Genomic DNA, 20,818 nt, shown 5'->3' on the forward strand with positions numbered 1-20,818 from the left:
CCCAATAGATTTTTAAATAAACATTTTTTGTTTTTTTTTTTTTTTACAGTTGGCTCTGCAGTATGTGTTAGTGGTCAAGGAGCATGTCCCACCATCAAGCACTGTAACATCAGCGACTGTGAAAATGTTGGACTTTATATAACAGATCATGCCCAGGTATTTAAATTTTATGGATTTTTTTCTTTTTTAATTTTTTTTAAAGCTCTACTAATGTTTATTTCTGATTATTATAGGGAATATATGAGGATAATGAAATTTCCAATAATGCTTTAGCTGGGATTTGGGTTAAAAATCATGGAAACCCAATTATTAGACGGAATCATATTCATCATGGACGTGACGTTGGTGTGTTCACATTTGATCATGGCATGGTAAGAACATTTATTCTTAATAGAAAAACTGCCTTTGTATCAGTTAAATTTCAAATAGATTTCAGCATTTTTCTCATCATCAAACTGCCTGAAGTGAAGAGTATAGATTTAAAGAGATTTCAGCATTATATTTTAAAATCAGTACGCAATGTTCATTCTGTTAATTCATGGATCTAACATTATACACATGTAGAAAAGATGGAATCCTTAGGGAATTGATGTGATCTTTGAGACGAGTATTGTCTAATCCAGTATTTCTCAAATCTAAGTGTGTGTAAAAATCACTCAGATATAATAAATCAGAATTTTCAAGGATGGGGCCCAACATATTCGTTTTTAATAAGTACTGCAAGTGAGTTTAATGCAGATTGTTTGTAGACTACACTTTGAGAAATAATGGTTTCATCATTAGCTTGACTTCTATTTTATTCCTCTTAGAATTTTTTTAACTGGCAAAACTTTAATAATAGAGTGATAATAAAATATCACTTCTAAAACTGTTATGCAGGGGCTGGCCCCATGGGGTAGTGGTTAAGTGCGCACACTCCGCTGCTGGCAGCCCAGGTTCGGATCCCAGGCGCGCACCAATGCACTGCTTGTCAGGCCATGCTGTGGCGGCCTCCCATACAAAGTGGAGGAAGATGGGCGCAGATGTTAGCCCAGGGCCAGTCTTCCTCAGCAAAACAGAGGAGGATTGGCATGGATGTCAGGGCTGATCTTCCTTACAAAAATAAATTAATTAATTAATTAAAAATAAATAAATAAATAAATCTGTTATGCAGCAGTTAATTAGGCATCTTTGTGGATGCTGTTATGTTTTAAATACTACCATGTTGGGCTGGCCCCGTGGCTTAGTGGTTAAGTGCGCGCACTCTGCTGCTGGCGGCCCGGGTTCGGATCCTGAGTGCACACCGACGCACCGCTTCTCCCGCCATGCTGAGGCCGCGTCTCACAGCAACTAGAAAGATGTGCAACTATGACATACAACTATCTACTGGGGCTTTGGGGGGGAAAAATAAACAAATAAAATTATTAAATACTACTATGTCGTTTTATACAGTTTTTCTAGAGATATGATTTTTTGAGTTCTCTTAGGCCACATTTCAAAATAATGTTTTTGGGTGTATATTTAGCTATTCTTTTCATTTAATGTGTAATTCTCGTTGAGGTAATTTTCAAGTCCTAGTACCGATTGGCAACATTTTTTGTTAAGGAGTCAGAGATAGGAGAGGAGGTGGTGACATGGTGGCAGATGGGGGTTATGGTGAAGTTTTATTGCTGTTATATGATAAATTAATCAAGCAACTTACGACCATTGGATTCACATATACAAATTGTTGACTAGCAAAGGAGATTTTTTGTTTTCATTGTTGGTGCCTAAAACCCTAATGCAGAACTCTTTTTTTAAAACTGAACTAGACCCTGAGGAAGTACCCTTTTATCAAGTTCTGATTAGACCTCAGTAGTTTCAGACCATCCAGTTCATCATATTCCTGGGGCAACTGTAACCTGAGAAAAACATTCACTTACAACTCAGGCTATAGCTTGGGCCTATAGGTAAGAAAGAAGAGTGAAGATGACCACTTGCCCTTCTCCAGCTGGAATAAAGAAATTGACATTTTGTTGCAAGTTGTAGCTTTTTTTCCCAAAGAGTGGGGAAGGGTGTAGGAGATCATGGGAATTGAGAAGTCTGGGCAGAGGTATGGAGGATGTCAAAATATATGAGTCTTGAGAATTTGTCCTCCCTTAGAGGGTTGTTATTGGCTACAGTTCCTAAATGGAACTCGCATTTTGTAATGGAACTATTCTGTGTTAGTATTTCTTTGCCTATGTTGCCTTTAGACATTGCCCCAGAGTTACATACAATTTAAGTATCATATTTATGCATGCCTCTGGTCTCATTCACAAATGATTTGAGGTGCCGAGATAATTTTAACCTGAGTACATTTCCTCATTTTTAAAAGACCTGTGGTGATGGTCGCTTACTAAAGTTCATCGTCATAATTTACTCCTCATCACACACCCCGATACAGTTAATTTTTTATAGATTTGGGTTTATAAATTTTGAACTTTAAATAAAAAACAACTCTAGGCAACACTATAGATAGATATTCCCATTAAGGATTAATGAAGAGATTTGTAAAGTATTATGAATTTGTAAGGGAAGGATGGAAATAAAGCATATCTTGGGCTTATCTTCTGTTTTAGTATTGTGACACAATTCTTTAAAATCCTTTGGTAGAATGTTCTTCCATTCCAAATATTCTTTTGGCTTGTCTTCTCTGCGTTGTCATCCTACCAATCATGGGCTGCCATCACTAAGGATAACCTTTTTAAAATTTGATTTTGTTTTCTATGGAACTTCAAAGAATATCAGAATAAACATTTAAAACTAGTTTCTTTATGTCCTCTATGTCTAAATATATTTATATTTATTGTTTGTTCTCTGAAATTTTCTTTCCTTTTCCTTGTCTATGACTAAATACTTTGCATTTAAATTCCTGTATTTGTAAGAATGAATCATAAAAGATTTTCTGCTCTTTCTTTTTTAAAGAAATTAATTTTTTTGGAAAAATACTACATTCCCAGTATAAAAGACAATTCTAGGATTTCAAAGGGTATGACTCTAGAGTTTGTTGACTACATGTTTAAACTTTAGAATAAGGTATGAACTCCCCTATGAAAAATGAGGAATAAACATGCTTTATATTTTGACCTATCTTCACCCCATCATTTATATTCTTTTTTTTCCTTTGTAAAGGTTTATAACATTTACATTCCTGTAGTTAGTGGTCTATATTTACTCTATATTTATTTACCTTTAGTCCTTTTATCACAGTTTCTCCATTCCTAAGTTTTTTTATTTTGTTTCAGTCTTGGTATGGTTGAGTTTAGTCATCTAGCAATTTTTTTTTTAAAGAAGGGTTTATAGGTATTGTAGCTTGAATTCTTGCCACTTGAGAATGCCTACCTGTTACCTTTTAACCTAACTGAATATACAGGTTTTTTTCTTTATTTTTTCTTGAGGAAGATTTGCCCTGAGCTAACATCCGTTCCAGTCTTCCTCTATTCTGTATGTGGGTTGCCACCACAGCATGGCTGCCGACAAGGGGTATAGGTCCGCACCCAGGAACTGAGCCTGGGCCGCCGAAGCGCACAGTGCTAAACTTAACCACTAGGCCATGGGATAGGCGCCCTGAGTAGACAGTTTTGATGATACTTACTTTCTCTCAGGATTCTGTAGTCATTTTTATATTTCTAGCATTGAGTGTGGCTGAGAAGTCTGAAATCATTGTGGGTTTTTTTTCTTTCTGGTGGTGATTTGCTTTTCTACTTCAGTATCCATCTGTAGATTTTTGTTGTTGTTAATGTTGTGTTATCTTACTATTTTTCAGTTGCATATGTTCCTTTCTTTAGTAACTTGGCTATCATCTCTATTATTTATGTTGCTGTGTTCTTTTCCTTTAAGTTTTGTGTGATTTTTCTCAAATCTGTGTCCCTTCCTATGTCTCCATAGTTTTCTCTCTTTTTCTGTTTTGTTTCCGGTATGGTTTTTATCTCTAATTTTTTAATGTATTTTTGTTTTATGGAATCTTCCTAATATACATAAAAGTGGAGAGAATAGTATAATGAATCCCCATGTACCCATCCTCCATCTTCAGCAACTATCAACTCATGGCCAATTTTGTTTCATCTGTACCTCCTCATTTATTCTTTACTCTCTGGATTATTTTGAAGCAAATCCTGGACATCATTTCATCAATAAATATTTCAGCATGTATCTTTAAAAGATGGGGATTCTTTTTTCTTTCCTACATATAACCACAATGCCAATCTCACTCCTAAAAATAATTTTTCTATTAATATTCACAGTTCCCCATTTATATTTTTTTGTTTAATATTCAGTCTATTGCAGTGGGTTTTTTTTTTTAAATAAAATTAAAATGTCATAGCAGTGCCAAATTGCTGTAAAATTTTTGAGACATTTATTTTATTTTATTTTATTTATTTATTTTTTTGTGAGGAAGATCAGCCCTGAGCTAACATCCATTCTAATCCTCCTCTTTTTGGTGAGGAAGACCGGCTCTGAGCTAACATCTATTGCCAATCTTCCTCCTTTTGTTTCCCCCCAAGCCCCGGTAGATAGTTGTATGTCGTAGTTGCACGTTGTAGTTGCTGTATGTGGGATGCTGCCTCAGCACGGCCGGAGAAGCGGTGCGTCGGTGTGCGCCCGGGATCTGAACCCCAGGCCGCCAGTAGCGGAATGCATACACTTAACCGCTAAGCCAAAGGGCCGGCCCCAGACATTTATTTTAAATTTATGAATTTAACTCTTGACAGATGACAGATTCTCTATGTTGAAATCTGTTTCTCTTCTTTCATTTCACTTTACTTTGGATAGTCTCCCTTAGATAGGAAACAAATTTTAGACAGAAATTGCATATCAGTGTGTTTTCTTCCTCAGATTTACTTCTTGTGCCTGAGTTATTTCTATGAGAATATTGCTATGGGAGTATTTCTTTCTGCTTTTATGCTCTGTTCATGCCACTAGATCTTATCACTTTAGTAGAAGATCATTGGCTAGGCTTATTAGAACCTACAGTTACTTGGGAGTAATTACCTTGCTGAAGGTCTAAGGTAACATTTGTTAGCTCTCAGCACCCTACTCTTCCTTATCCAGATTTCACAGTATAGTCATGTACCATATAATGACATTTTGGTCAATGACAGACCACATATATGACAGTGGTCCCATAAGGTTAGTACCGTATAGCCTAGGTGTGTAGTAGGCTATACCATCTGGGTTTATGTAAGTACTCTAGAGGAGGAAGAAGTTTTCCTCTACCTTTCTAGGTTCTTCTGCGTGGTCTAAGAATTAAATTGACATGAGACAGATTAACAGGAGAAAAACAAAAGTTTAACATGTATACATGGGAGAAACCCAGGAAAACTGAGTAACTCACCATATTGGCTGAAGGCCCTCATTTTTAGTATGATCCTTAGCTAAAGACAAAAGATGATGTTGAGGAGTGGGGAGAGTCAGGGACTTCAAAGGGAAGGAAGGCATGTCACAGGTAGGTGAAAAGGAGCAAACATTTGGAGTACTAGTGTTTGGCCACACAGAAACAGAACAACACAGAGGGGAGCCCAACAAACAGGCTTTTTCTAGGTTCCTCCCTGTCTACCACCTAGTTCATGTATGCTAAGGTGATACACTTCCTGAGACAGGTGGTGTTATCTGAATTCTTTTAGGCAGTTAACGAGGAGGTAACAAGAAAAACTTATGAGTCTTTTATTTGGAAAGTTTTAAGAGAAACTCTTAAATGCCTTTTTTGTCTGTCATATTTCATAAAGATTTTTTCACTTCAAAAAACTTAAAATGAAAAAATACTTAATCTCACCTTTTATTTTTATCATCAGTGTTAAGTTTTTAACTTGATAGAATAATTTTCAAAGATTTACAGTAACATGGATAGCAGAGATTTAGAAATGCTTGTGCCGAGAAGTTAACATAAAGGTTTTATTTTAAATATGAAAAAGCCTCTTAGCATTCTGGTATTTTCTGGCACGAAAATAAATCATTTTATAATATGGGGTTGTCCGGTAAGATGTCCCTGCCTTTAGAGTTTTATATATATATGTTGGAGCTTTTGTGGTTTGCATCTTAAAAGGCAAAGTAGAATTCTGTCTAAATTTAACTTACGTTTCTGTATTATTAAAGTATTTTGCACTAAAGGCATCTCTTAACAAAACAGATGCATTCCATTAAAATGTATTTTATAATATTTATTTATTTATTTATTTATTGTGTGTGTGTGTGTGTGTGTGTGTGTGGAAGATCAGCCCTGAGCTAACATCCGTGCCAATCCTCCTCTTTTTGCTGAGGAAAACTGGCCCTGAGCTAACATCCGTGCCCATCTTCCTCTACTTTTTATGGGACGCCACCACAGCATGGCTTGATAAGCGCTCCAACGGTACACGCCTGGAATCCAAACCCGGGCTGCCAGCAGCAGAGCGCATGCACTTAACCACTGCGCCACAGGGCCGGCCCCTAAAATGTATTTTAAAGCAAAATTACCTTTTTTTTTTTTTTTTTTAAATTTTTTGTTTATTGCAGTAACATTGGTTTATAACATTGTATAAATTTCAGGTGTACATCATTATACTTCTATTTCTGCATAGATTACATCATGTTCACCACCAAAATACTAATTACAACCCACCACCACACACATGTACCAAATTATCCCTTTCACCCTCCTCCCTCCCCCCTTCCCCTCTGGTAACCACCAATCCAATCTCTGTCCCTATGTGTTTGTTTATTGTTGTTATTATCTACTACTTAATGAAGGAAATCATACAGTATTGCTTTAACTGAACCGTTTACCAGTAACAATAAGAGTTAGGTTTCCTTGTAAAATTATAAAACTATGTCAGTCAATCATTGTGCTTTTTGAATGTAATAGAATCACAATTAAAACAATGTTAGAGGCTTCTGGTTTTAAGAACATGAAGGAAAAATTTTCTTTTGTTCTTTTCTTTTCTCTAAAGTTACCCTAAAACAAAAGGTACAGATTACAAACTCTGTCTTTGATGGGACTAGGGGATGTTTTTAACCCTTAATCTAAATTACAATATGGTAAATGACCATGCGCCTACGCTACGAGCAGGGCATCCAGTCCAGATTAGAGCAGTTTATAAAATCTTTTATTTAGGAAGATAAATTGGTAAACCTAATGTGAATGTAAATATAGTAAGAAGTGATTTAAACAACTAGTAGCAAGTTTAAGCTAGAATTATCACTAGAGATCTAAGCAAAGGAGAACAACAAGATAAATACTTCAGGGAAAACAAAAAGTTGTGCAGCAAAGAATATGTAGTTATACTTTATGAGTCAGCTCGGAATAACACACTAATCTAACCAAAATTGTGATATAACTACATTGGAAGGATACAGCATGTGAATGTGTGTAATAGGGCATAGAAAGATAGGAAAGCTAAATTCTCATATTCCATAGTAGGAAGTCAGTAGGTAATATCTAAAACTGTAAACTCAAGATATAGCAATACGAATCTTTACTTAAAAATACGGAGGTAGATCAAAAGAATGAGATATAAAAGAATTGAAAGTGGGGGCCTCTGGATAAGGGAAAATGAGGAGAGGGAGTTGCTGTTTCCCTTAATAAACTTGTAAATCTGATTGACTCTCTTTTAACTGTGCAAAACCAAAACCCAAAGAAAACAGAGAAAGAGCATCCTTGTATTTGAATAATGTTTAGTCAATATATAGCAAAATATACTTGCACTGCTTTATGCTTAACTAGTATAACCAGGACATGACAGTGGCTTATACGGAATCTTCCTAGAAGCCCAATAAAGAGCACACCTTTCCCTGCCACAGTCTGAACAAATTAAGAAATACAGCCATGAAGTAGCATGAGGAGGCTGAAATATCACCTTTATTATTCTGAAAGGTTGAGTTGGAGGATACAGCTTAGAATGAGAACCAACCCCCAAATTAAATAGGTTCACCAACTTAGTCACTGGCAGTGTTTGTGGAGTAGTAGCAGAAGGCATACTCCCTAAGGGCAGCTCACTTCTATGAGGAAAAGGGTGAAGCTGAATTGAGCATACCCAGTTCATTCTTTCCTGAGTTTAACATGTCATTCAACTCCTGGCGGAAAGAGACTAAGAGACTAATTGAACTCCCTTCTCAATGATGATAACATCAGAAATGTTGAATCGTACCAATCTGACATTCTTTTAGTCTAGCCTCTTTTTAAATTTGTTTTTGTTTCTTTGAGCTTTGTCATAACAGTCTGTGTATACACCCAGTGTACGTTCATTTTTATTTGGTATAAAATCGAAGAAGAAAAAACTTTTTTATATTTAAAGAAGGTATTTTTGATGTAATCCTCAGTTTTTTTAAAAAAAGAATAAGATGTGGCCGGCCCGGTGGCGTAGCAGTTAGGTTTGCATGTTCCACTTCAGCGGTCCAGAGTTCACCAGCCCGGGTCTGGGGCGTGGATCTACTCACTGCTCATCAAGCCATGCTGAGGCAGTGTCCCACGTAGAAGAACTAGAAGGACCTACAACTAGGATATACTGGGGCTTTGGTGAGAAAAAAGAAAAAAGAGGAAGATTGGCAACAGATGTTAACTCAGGGCCAATCTTCCTCAAAAAAAAAATAATAAGATTATAATCCAAATGTAGAAATATAAGTTATAGATAATTTGCACTTTATTTGTGGAAAATGAAACCTGAAAACTACTTCTCAATGTTGTTTTAGAGGTCCATTTTCTTAAGGAGTTAATTATGTAATGTACTAGAGTATTCAGAATTACATTCTGTTTTTAACTTCTACTAGATTTAGCAAAAAGTTCATCAAATCCTACTTGAATGCTTGCTATGTGTGAAGTCTTGTATAGATGCTCCAGAAGTTGGTTGGTATTTTCCTTTCTCTTTGGGAGCTTTCGATCAGGTAGAAATGGATATGACAAATATAGAAATAGTAGTACAAGGTAGGACATGGAAGTAGCATAAGAAAATACTTAGTGCTAAAGGGTATTTGAAGAGAGGAGAGCACATTCAGTTAAAGGGGGATGAAATGGCTTTTAGAAGTGTTATCTTTTATGTTTCTTATTTTTTTTCTCTTAATATTCGGTCTTGATTGAGTCTTAGAACTTAGGATATCAGTATTACAGTAACTTTTATTCTCATTATAAAATAAGTAAAGCATGTCCCTTATAGAAAATTTAAATTCAGAGAAGTATAGAGGATACAAAAATCATCCATAGTACCATTACTCAGATAATCACACTGTCATATTTTTGTTTCATCCTTCAAGTTTTCTTTAAATAAAATTGAGATCATACTTAACGTATACTATCTTGAAGTATATACTGTACTATCTTGAAGTATATACTGTTCTTTTCATTTAACGTGATAGCTGTACAGCATAAGCATAAGTCTTCAAAAACATTCTCTTTAGCCAGTTCCCTGTTATTGGGCTAAGATGAACATTATTTTGTATGTCTTTGTCAAGTAGTCTCTGATTTTGTCCTTAGGTCAACATTTTAGAAGTTGATTTCTTGGGACATTTTTAAGGCTACGAGGGTTTATTTTCTTTAATACTTATAAGTCTTTTGGTGAAGGATATATATATACTTATTTATTTGTATTTATTGAATAAATCTTTCCCTATTTTTCTTTCCTGGCTTTGAATGTACTCAGACTAATTAGAGGATTTGCAGTTCTCTGTTTTACTAAAACACATAAACCTGTTTCCTTCCATGTTTATCATTTTAAATTTATTGTATATCTATCTGTGTTTCATTCTTACTGTCGAACATTTTTGATACTTAATTTTGAGGTATATACTAAAAAGGTTTTTTTAATGTCATTTCTTTTTGGAAAGTAGCCTTACCTACAGGTTTAATTTCTTTATTTTTCAGGGTTACTTTGAAAGTTGCAACATACACAGGAACAGGATAGCAGGCTTTGAAGTAAAAGCCTATGCTAACCCCACAGTGGTTCGATGTGAAATTCATCATGGGCAGACTGGAGGAATATATGTCCATGAGAAAGGAAGAGGACAATTCATAGAGAACAAAATCTATGCAAACAATTTTGCAGGTGTATGGATTACCTCAAATAGTGACCCAACAATAAGGTATTTATATATAATTATGGGTGGAAATTACTTTTTCACTTTATGTTTTGTTATAAGAAAAGTCAAGATACTTAGCTTTCACTCTTAATGTTTTTCCTAGACACCTGACTACTGTGAAATAGATTTTCCTAGTAAAAGTCTGTGCATCTGAATGAGCATAGATATTGCATTTATTTTTGGGTGTTCTGTTTGTTTTTTATTAGTGACCTAAGCCATGCATGATATTATTTTATGAACAATTGCAAATGCTATGATTTTTATTTTAAATTCATCAAACTGCATTACAGATGAGTAAATAGGGCTGTGACTTTCCCTTGGAACCTGAATGACCTTGTCTTCTTTTTTTTTTTTTTTGAGAGTCAGCAGATAGAATAACTCAGGAAACTAATTACTCAAAGATTTATGGCCAGAGAGACCAAGAATAATAAAAAGTCAAAACTTCAAGCTGTCACTTTTCTTTTAGTAGTTCCTACCACTCCCTCTGGCTACAGTAAGGAAACAACCAGATCTAGTATTCAAGGCATTGAAGACTGGAGAACAGAGCTGTTATGATTTAATCAAAGACCATGAATTATTTTTAATTGTCAAAGTTTATTTTCCACTGGCTATATGAAAGTAGATTATGGGATTTCCATCTTGTTAATATTCAGCAAATATTTCTAGATCAGGTTAAAAAAAAAAAAGTCCTTTTGAATGTGTTAGCTGTTGTGAGGGGAATTTTTGTCTCAAATTCGAAGTGGCTTTTCCAAAGCTTTAAGTCTTAGAAAGAACTAGAAGGAAATTTAGAAATCATCGGGTCTGAGTCCTTCATTTTACAGATTAGGAAACTGAGGTCCACAGAAGTTAAATAATTTTCCAAGGTCACATGACTGTGAGTGGCCTTACAATTAATTGTTTAAAACAAGTTTTGCTGAGTAGATGCTTATTTTTTATTATTTCATGTAATTATAGGGGGAATTCCATATTTAATGGAAATCAAGGGGGAGTTTACATCTTTGGTGATGGACGAGGCCTTATTGAAGGAAATGACATTTATGGTAAGCATGTGGTTTTGTTCTGTAAAATTTTAGAGCTTGGCCTGTTTTCTGACATTAGCAAAATGGACCACTTTGAAACCATCCAAGTAGAACTGATCCAATTTCTTTAAATTCTCAATAAAGATTATTCTGTGATTATTCACTTAACAAACATTTACTGAGTACCTACTGTGTACCAGGCACTGTGTCAGAATGGAATGAAGATATAAATAAAACTCTGGTCTCAAAGAGTACAGCTTCCTTAGACTCACTCCATTGTTTAACAATTAATAAATTATTTCTTTGGTATAGTTTAATACACTTTGGGACTAACTATAAAGCGAAACTACTTATTCCTCATTAAAACTTTTGAGGTATTAATTCAGCGAACAATTATTAGATATCTATGTGCTAGACACTGATATGTTCCTGGACTTTCCCTTTTGCTAACGCTTAACTAGATAATACTTACATAAAGCATACTCAGTGCCAGGCACTGCTCTGAGCACCTTAACTGAATTAAGTCATATAGTATTCACATCAACCCTGTGAAGTAGACACTTTTAAATATCCCCCACTTATTGATCAGGAAACAAAGGCACAAGGAGGTTAAATAACTTACTCCAAGTCACACAGGAAGTAGGTAGAATTCCTAGGATTCAAAACTTGGCAGCCTGGCTCCAAAGTCTCTACTCTGATCATTATACCTGTACTGCCCACAATCCTGCTGCTGCTTTTTATACTCCTAGTTCTCTTAGTTTTGTCTTGTAGTGCTCATAGGCTGTAAGTATCGTTCTTAATATGGCATATTTTATAGAATCGTGCTTTTACTAAAATTCTAGTAAGAATTTTAACAACTGCATAATGTAAAATGCTTAACTATGTTCCACTAGGCTCTTTATGTTGATATTGTAACTTTCATTTTTAAATAGGCAATGCATTAGCAGGAATTCAGATTAGGACAAACAGTTGTCCAATTGTTCGGCATAACAAAATTCACGATGGCCAGCATGGTGGGATTTATGTGGTAAGTTAATAAATACAGTTCTCATGCATCAAAACCAGGGGAGAAAAGTTGGGGGGGCAGAATTATGTCTAGCTTTAGGTAGGCCATATTCAAATTTTAGAGTATAAATTTATGACTTTCTTTAATATTTAGACATAAAGTCTTTAATTATAATTGGCAATATGGGCTGAACTCATAACTGATTAGCAATCTGAGGTATATGTGTTACACTGGAATTTTGCCAATGTGACTACTGTGTGAGTCTCTGAAATTTTCCAAAAGTATTAGGTAAAATCATAATGTCACTGAAAGTACTAGTAATACTAGACTTGAATATTTTTGTCTTTTGAAAAAGCCAATTTTTCATTTGAATTTATATTGAAACACAATTGAGCATCTTACAAAATTTTAAAACTTGTGTGTTAGTCCTGTCTTCTGTCACCGTGGTATCTGAAACTGTTACAACTGATTCAAGTAAAAAGATGTGGGAAATTTCAGCAAGGTCTTTGTGTAATGCCAGTTGTGGCTCTAATTTCTATTTACAGTTCTAGAAATTTCCGTGTCTTAAATCTTCTGCTAAAAATAAAAATTTCAGTAACCTGAGACTTTATCATTTTGAAGTTGTTTCACCAGTGATAAGTTTGAAATAACTATTAACTTAAGAAATGAGAGATCTTCAGTTTGTTATACTTCTTAGAATGAAATAAGTTGTTCTTTTGCTAAAGAAAATTGAATGCTACTACTCTCTTACTAAAATAGATTTAAAAGTACAAAACCACATAAAGAACAATATAATAATTTAGAAAGTTTAAACTCATGTAGAGGCTACATAAAAGAATGTTATCATTACCTCCTTATCCAGAGGAAAAAAACAAAAATTGAAAAATTTTTTTGACATAACTGTCTTTAAAGGGAGGAACACACTATAAAGTACTTACACAAGATACATATTATAATCACTGTAACTTTTATTTAGCATGAGAAAGGACAAGGTGTAATAGAAGAGAATGAAGTTTATAGTAATACTCTGGCTGGGGTCTGGGTGACAACTGGCAGCACTCCAGTACTGAGAAGAAACAGGATACACAGTGGCAAGCAGGTAAGATTATCTTGGACTCTTGTATGGGAAATATATTGTTTTGTAAAACACTTTATTGTCATTTGAAAAAAAATTTTCTTAATTTTAGGTTGGTGTTTACTTTTATGACAATGGACATGGAGTGCTAGAGGACAATGATATCTATAATCATATGTATTCAGGGGTTCAGATAAGGTAAATGTTTTCACATTTGGCTTTCTTTTGGGGGGCTGTTGGGAGTATGTGGGGTATGTAGAAAAAATTTCCTTGTTATTTAACGCTCAGTCTTTATCCCTCCTTTCGCATATATAGTCACATCTGTTGCACTCTTGGCTTAAATTGTCAAAATAAAACTTTTCTTGGACTAGCTGAGACAGCAGCGAATGGCCACAAGAGCTCATTTCCACTGTTCTGTCATCCACTATGACAATAATGTCAGCTGCCAGTGTACTCCAAATACTTGGAGAGTGGGAAGGCTATATAAAAATACTTGTGAATGGGCCGGCCCCGTGGCTTAGCGGTTAAGTGCACGCACTCTGCTGCTGGCGGCCCAGGTTCGGATCCCAGGCGCACACCGATGCAGTGCTTCTCCGGCCATGCTGAGGCTGTGTCCCACATACAGCAACTAGAAGGATGTGCAACTATGACATAAACAACCATCTACTGGGGCCTTGGGGGAAAAAAAGGAGGAGGATTGACAATAGATGTTAGCTCAGAGCCAGTGTTCCTCAGCATAAAAAGGGAGGATTAGCACGGATGTTAGCTCAGGGCTGATCTTCCTCACAAAAATAAATAAATAAATAAAATAAAAGTATCTTTAAAAAAAAATACTTATCAGCTATACCTGGCTTGTTGTAGGTACTCAGTACACGGAAGCTTCTGTTTTTATGCTATTTCTGTAAAATTGATAGTTTTTTACACCCCTCTTTCCTGTATTTTAACAGTTCGTGGAACCTGAGTAATCCTAATCATATAATTCAGCCCTTCATTTTACATATGAGGGGAGTATATAATAATATTTAATCTAACCTTCTCAGTTTAGTTTACCTATTAGGAGACTCTTATAGTAATAATATAATCTATAGTTAAGTGTGTTGTATGGGAAGTAGAATTAAGCAAAATTAAACCAGTTTCTTTAGTGACAGACTTCTCAGAGCATCTGGAAGGACTCTATTGTATATTTCCACTGTTACCTCATCTAACATGGCATACGGGAGTAGAGGCAATTGAAATGGCATTATTTTCTATTCATAGGACTGGAAGCAACCCCAAAATTAGACGCAACAAAATCTGGGGAGGACAGAATGGTGGAATTCTGGTTTATAATTCTGGTATGTTTAATCTTTCATCGTTCTCTCAGTGCTGATAGTCTTTGGAAATATACTTTCTAAATAACATAACCTAAATTTTTACATTTATAGGTCTAGGCTGTATAGAAGACAATGAAATATTTGACAATGCAATGGCTGGAGTCTGGATTAAGACAGATAGTAATCCTACACTAAGAAGAAATAAAATCCATGATGGAAGAGATGGTGGCATCTGTATATTTAATGGGGGTCGAGGTATTGTTGTTAATTTTGCATTAGTAAAAAACCCAGTTTTCCATTATTCTTCCATATCTTTAATGATCAGCGACATTGCCAACTAATGTAAATTATTTAATAAATGAGTGAATCTCCGTCTTTTTCCGTATCAGGTCTTGAGGTGGTTTAGATTAGTGCCTACAGTTAAAGGAGACAAATGTTTACAGAATTTTTCTTTTCCTCTTGTAGCCACCTTGAGTGTACCAGTTGTTAGTAAGGCTTTTTTAAGGTACAGAATTTGTTTACATCCTCTCTGGACCTTTTATTATTCAGAACAGTGATACGATTATAATAAACTTCAAAGTCAAGTTATAGAACTAGATGTGAGAAATTAATTGGTCTGTAAATATATGAAAATATCTATAGTAAATAAGTATTGCTTTGTACCTGTTTACAGCTGTGTTTGTTGGAGAATGGAATTAGTGAAGCTGAGGTGTGCCTGGTTTAGTAACCGTAAAGGTCAACTCACTTTGCTTTGAAGCAAAAGTTCCAGTCCCTGCCCCTTGCAAATACATGTTGTTCATAAAGAGACTGGACGAGAATGTTGAATGCAAATTTATCACCATTTCTGAAATGTTAGTAACCCAACATTGTACATATCTTATATGGAAGGATAGCTAGATATTACTCTAACATACCAAGATTTAATCAACAAAATTTACTGTTACAACCAAGCAGTGATGATTCCATTAATGACATAAAGTCTCAAGGAGCTTATAATCTAGTAATTCAATAGTGACATATCTCTTATAGGAGTCTTTACAAGATATAATGAGGAAACACAATACAGAATGATCAGTTTTATTTCTAAGGTGTTGAGAAAAGTTTCATGGAGTAAAATGACTCTTGAGCTGTGTCTTGAAAAATAGTATTCACTGGTAAATGGGGTGTGGGGTGGGCGGGGAGAGCAGGCCATTCCAAGTATAGAAAGCATGATAATTTCACTCTTTTCATTTGTTCTGTACATATTTACTAATTGAACACCTCAGTACCAACCACTGTGATACAGATGTTAAACATATAGTGGTGAATAAAACAGTAGTACATCCAGAAAGTTTGTAACTCCATTGAGTGGCACATTATAAACAAAAGTCGAAAGGAAACAGAGTGGTGTAGTAAGAGAAGAGGTACTGAAAATTGGGGCTGGAAAGGGAGCGGAGCCAAATCATAAGAGGCTTTGTATTATATGCAGTAGAGAGTTTGGACTAGATCTTAGCAGTAGCACTTGAAGAGGTTGTAGTGGACATATGCAAGATTAGAGGCAAGGAAAAGGAATTTAGAAATCAATACTGTGAAGTACCACAGACGGGTCAAATGTCTAGAGAAATAAAAACATGTTTCACATCTTCAGGGAGCAGAGAAACACTAGTAGACAACTAATTATAATTCACTGTACATAAGTAAAAGCTTTTATAGGCTAATACTTATTTAGTGCTATGTACTTTTACATGTATTAACTCATTTATTCTTCATAATAACCATATGTGGTAGATGCTATTCTGCCCATTTTACAGATAGGGAAACTGAGACAAAGAGAAGGTAAGTAATTTGCCCACTCAGAGCTAGTTAAGTGGTAGAATCAGTATTTGAAGATCAGAAGTCTGATTCCTGGGGCTGGCCCGGTGGCACAAGCGGTTAAGTGCTCGCGCTCCGCTGCAGCGGCCCGGGGTTCACCGGTCCGGATCCCGGACGCGCACCAACGCACCGCTTGTCGAGCCATGCTGTGGCAGCATCCCATATAAAGTAGAGGAAGATGGCCACGGATGTTAGCCCAGGGCCAGTCTTCCTCAGCAAAAAGGAGGATTGGCAGATGTTAGCTCAGGGCCGATCTTCCTCACAAAAAAAAAAAACGAAGTCTGAGTCCTCAGCCTACTCTTAATCATTATGTTATACTGCCAGAATTATATAATTTTGATGGAGGGAAACTGAAAACCTCCCAGAGGAAGTGACAGTAGAAAGAAAGAGTACAGGTTATTCCAGGAAGAAGAAATAATATAGACCAAAGACATTAGGGATAAAAATGTATAGCATATTCACAGCATAGGTAATGTAGTGAAACAAAGGAGTAGGTTAGGGGAATGTTTTTAAAGGTTTTAAATGGCAACTGAATTTTAAACTTTACTCAAAGTAGTTCTTGAAGCAGAAAAAGGGACATGATAGATCTGTAAGAAACTGGGAAAAATATAGCAGCAGAGACTGGAGTAAAGAAAATTGACCAAGCAATTATAGTAATAGTGGCCAGAAATATCAGGGCTTGGACTAAAACATTGAGTGTGCAAAAGTTCTAAAAATATTGCAAAGGAATTAATTTTAATTCAGCGAGAATCAACTATGTGCCAGGCACTGGGGATGCCATGTGAGTAAACTAGACATGGTCCCTGCTACCATGGAACTTTCCAGTTGATTGGTTAGAATGGTTACCTACCATTTTTAGCAATTTTTGGTTAAATCCTACCCAAATAGCTCTGAATTACTAAAGCTTTCTTTTTAGCTGAAAAATTAATACTGTGAATTTTACAATGCAGTTAATAAGAAACTAAAAGAAAACCTAAATACCACCAAAAGGGCTAGTAAAATTTGTCATATGCATTAGCCTTAATCTGAGGAAATATTCTATTATAGGTCTCCTTGAAGAAAATGATATTTTCAGGAATGCTCAAGCAGGTGTTCTCATCAGCACTAATAGTCATCCAGTCTTAAGGAAAAACAGAATATTTGATGGATTTGCTGCAGGTTTGTATTTTCTTTTCTTACCTGTAGCTTATTTTTGATAAAGTGTTTGCTTATTAGTATATTAATTCTCTTTTGCTTAATAACTAAAGGTGTGCAAAGTGTGCTGCAAAAGTGGCTGAATGCCTGTCTATTAATAATCGCTTATGAGAGCACCTAATCCAAGTTCTGGATACTTCCACTCTAAGCCAAACTTATAATATTGCTCTTGCTATTCATTAGTATTATGAAATATTAACTGGGATAGAATAAATGCAGGCTTGTACTTCCATTACGAATACAGATAAATTCAAGCCCTCTGGCCTCCCAAACACATTTTTTTTAATCTTGATAAGTGAAGTGGGGTAATGAAGTCCCCTCCTATTATTGTATTACTCTCAATTTCTCCCCACGTTTCTGTTAATATTTATTTTATATAGTTAGGTGCTCCGATGTTGAGTGCAGCATATTTATAATTTTTATGTCCTCTTGATGAGTTGCCCCTGTATCAACATATAGTGACCTCCTTGTCTCTTGTGAACAGATTCTGACTGAAAGATTATTTTGTCTGACATAAGTATAGCCACTCCTGGTATCATGCATATATATTTCAACGTTTTGCCAGTGAAGAGGACAATTACTTTAATTATTCCAAATAACTATCTAGCTGCTTTTCTCTTCAGTATGTAAACTGGCTGCTACCTAAACATACTTCTGGGTACTATCCTCTTATAGTTTGCAAAGAAATTAAAAAATAATGTATTAATAAAAGTAGTAAGTTATAAACCATCTGTATCATTCCTTCCTTTAGCAAGGATGTGGACTATTAACAGTGGAAAGTGAATGTTACTGTCAATAATTCAAATAAACATTTGCATTCTATTATTTAGATGTTAAATGTCAATATACATTTTATGTAAAAGAACTAGTTTACTACATTTGCTATATTTCAGGTTTCTTTTAAGAAAGTATATAAAGTGATGTATCTACTGTTTGTAAATTTTACTTTAGGTATTGAAATTACAAATCATGCAACTGCAACACTAGAAGGCAATCAGATTTTTAACAACCGGTTTGGAGGCTTATTTTTAGCATCTGGTGTTAATGTGACAATGAAAGGTATGTGTGAGTCTGTTCTGCCTATAAATACACGAAATATGCCTTGAAAAGATATAATCAGAAGCCCTTTTTATTCAATAACTTGATTCCTTCTGTCACTGTTCTACAAAGTTAGCATTAACTCAAGAGAACTATTTTGAAAGTTTTGTTTTGACTTGCTCTAAATAGTTGGATTCCATTTCTCTTAGCTGATTTTTTACTTCATTGGCTAGCCTCTTTTAAAGCACTTAATGACTTGTATTCGAATAGTCCTATAGTCTGTATTTCTATCTTAAGTCTTTGTCCTCTAGAATTTATTTTTTCTTTTATTACAGATAACAAAATAATGAACAATCAAGATGCTATAGAAAAGGCTGTTAGTAGAGGCCAATGTTTATATAAAATATCAAGTTATACCAGCTATCCCATGCATGATTTCTACAGGTATATTTCTAAATTATTTGAGTCTTGAAAAGGGGCAGATAGTGATTTCCTTTCTAAACTGGCAAGATTTAGCATTTTTAGCTTTCTTTGCCTTAAATGTATGAGCTAAGACAGAGTAAACTGGGTATTTTGCTAGTGGAAAGAGAATGTAACTGAAAATTTTATAATTGTCCACATTGAGTTCTGTTATCAGTCTACTTGAGGATCCTGTTTGGGACCATAAATAATGAAAAATGTAATACTGCAGTAACTATTGATATCACTAGAAATGTGGAACACAATGTTAATATTGTTTTCCTAGGAGTTTCAAAGTAAAGCTGTCATTAAGTGTTCCATGTATCCCAGTCACAGAGTGGATTTTTACTCCTCCTTCCCCAAAATGGTTCAGTAAATATTTGACAGGAGCGTGATTAATTTTTTTTAAATTAAAGTTTCAACTGCCTTTCAGCAGTGTTTCCTCAGAAAACACAACAGGAGATTCACTTATCCCCTTTAAGTCCAAATTTTTTTGGTCCTCTTTTTTCTTGTAAGCCCAAGGTCATGGGGTAATATATAAACAAAATGCAGTATTTTTAACATGTTTAAGAAAAATAATGTAAGCTTTTGCTTTTTAGATGTCATACTTGTAACACCACAGATCGAAATGCCATATGTGTGAACTGCATTAAGAAGTGCCATCAGGGACATGATGTAGAATTTATTAGACATGATAGGTATGTAGCGCACTTGCTTGCTCTATTAATACCCAATTATTTTCCCCCCTCACTTTCCTAATTTTTGGGTTTTCATTTTGCTTTAGGTTTTTCTGTGACTGTGGTGCTGGAACACTGTCTAATCCTTGTACATTAGCTGGTGAGCCTACACATGATACAGACACACTATATGACTCTGCTCCACCTATAGAATCTAATACATTGCAGCACAACTGAATTCCTTCCCTAAAGAAAAAGTCCTGCCATTCTAACATCATAACTTAAAACATTTTTTTTTGGAAGAAGATTTAAAGTATTTGCCCATGCTACAGGAAGAGACTGTATTAAAAATGGATACACGAGGTCAGTTGACACTATGAAGCTCAAGCTACCAAAAAGAAAGTGGCAATATATTGACTCAGGATCTCAAAGCTGGGTGTTTTAGCATTACTGTGTAAAGACTTTTGAAGGGACAGAAGTGAAGAAAATAAGCTGCAATTTTGTACAGATACCAACTTCTGAAAAAAAGCTGGTGTTTTTACAACTAGCATTGAATGCAGTCCAATTTGCAGTAGTACTCTTCAATAGACAAGCAGCTTTGTTGCTGCCTTTATGGACATGGGTACCAATTGCTTTTGTAATATGGTAAAAATGTGAGCTAGCACTTCTGCGTTTCTTTTGATTTTTTTTAACATGTATTCAGATTGAGAAATATGATTTTAATGCTTTAATCTCATGTAGTTTGTTTTTAATTTCAAGCAAAATCTTATTGTACTTGAATGTGCCCTGTTTTGTTAGCACACCTAGACTTGCTGTAACTGTACTCATGTCCCAGTATGTACGTTCTTTCTATGAAAGAGAAAACACTAATCTTAAATTATATCCAGCAATGTTTCTGGTATCCTTTAAGAAAAGTTAAGACTATTATTTCCTTCCCTTCCCTTTGCAGCATTCAAAATCGCCCCTAGAAAAGTGAGTGTTTTAATGAGACTTCCTAGGAAGGGATGCACTGTAAAACAAAAGTATTCTTGTAACTCAGTTTTGTGAAAGGTAAAAACTACTATGTTTTAAAGTACACTTTAGAAAGTCTCTTCAAAACAGTCCTGTATTTGAACTCTGTTCATAGTTTTTTTTTGAACAGTTTA

The 20,818-nt window shown here is 35.1% G+C and overlaps 1 protein-coding gene across 2 annotated transcripts in view; it reads left to right on the forward strand.

Moving 5' to 3' along the window:
• Window positions 1–20,555, forward strand: part of FBXO11 (F-box protein 11) — a 93,036-nt gene extending 72,481 nt beyond the window's left edge. For both annotated transcript variants that reach the window (XM_058551289.1, XM_058551287.1), the window contains exons 10-23: window positions 50–156; window positions 234–371; window positions 9,827–10,044; window positions 10,996–11,081; window positions 11,993–12,087; window positions 13,043–13,165; window positions 13,254–13,339; window positions 14,399–14,475; window positions 14,566–14,709; window positions 17,353–17,463; window positions 18,451–18,558; window positions 18,873–18,981; window positions 19,596–19,694; window positions 19,781–20,555. In XM_058551289.1, coding sequence (XP_058407272.1) covers window positions 50–156; window positions 234–371; window positions 9,827–10,044; window positions 10,996–11,081; window positions 11,993–12,087; window positions 13,043–13,165; window positions 13,254–13,339; window positions 14,399–14,475; window positions 14,566–14,709; window positions 17,353–17,463; window positions 18,451–18,558; window positions 18,873–18,981; window positions 19,596–19,694; window positions 19,781–19,910 — 1,631 coding nt within the window. In that variant the 3' untranslated portion in view covers window positions 19,911–20,555. The remainder of the gene's footprint in view (window positions 1–49; window positions 157–233; window positions 372–9,826; window positions 10,045–10,995; window positions 11,082–11,992; window positions 12,088–13,042; window positions 13,166–13,253; window positions 13,340–14,398; window positions 14,476–14,565; window positions 14,710–17,352; window positions 17,464–18,450; window positions 18,559–18,872; window positions 18,982–19,595; window positions 19,695–19,780) is intronic.
• The last annotated feature ends 263 nt before the right edge of the window (window positions 20,556–20,818 follow it).

Source organism: Diceros bicornis, chromosome 12 (assembly GCF_020826845.1).
Source record: "Diceros bicornis minor isolate mBicDic1 chromosome 12, mDicBic1.mat.cur, whole genome shotgun sequence".
NCBI classification, from domain to species: domain Eukaryota; kingdom Metazoa; phylum Chordata; class Mammalia; order Perissodactyla; family Rhinocerotidae; genus Diceros; species Diceros bicornis.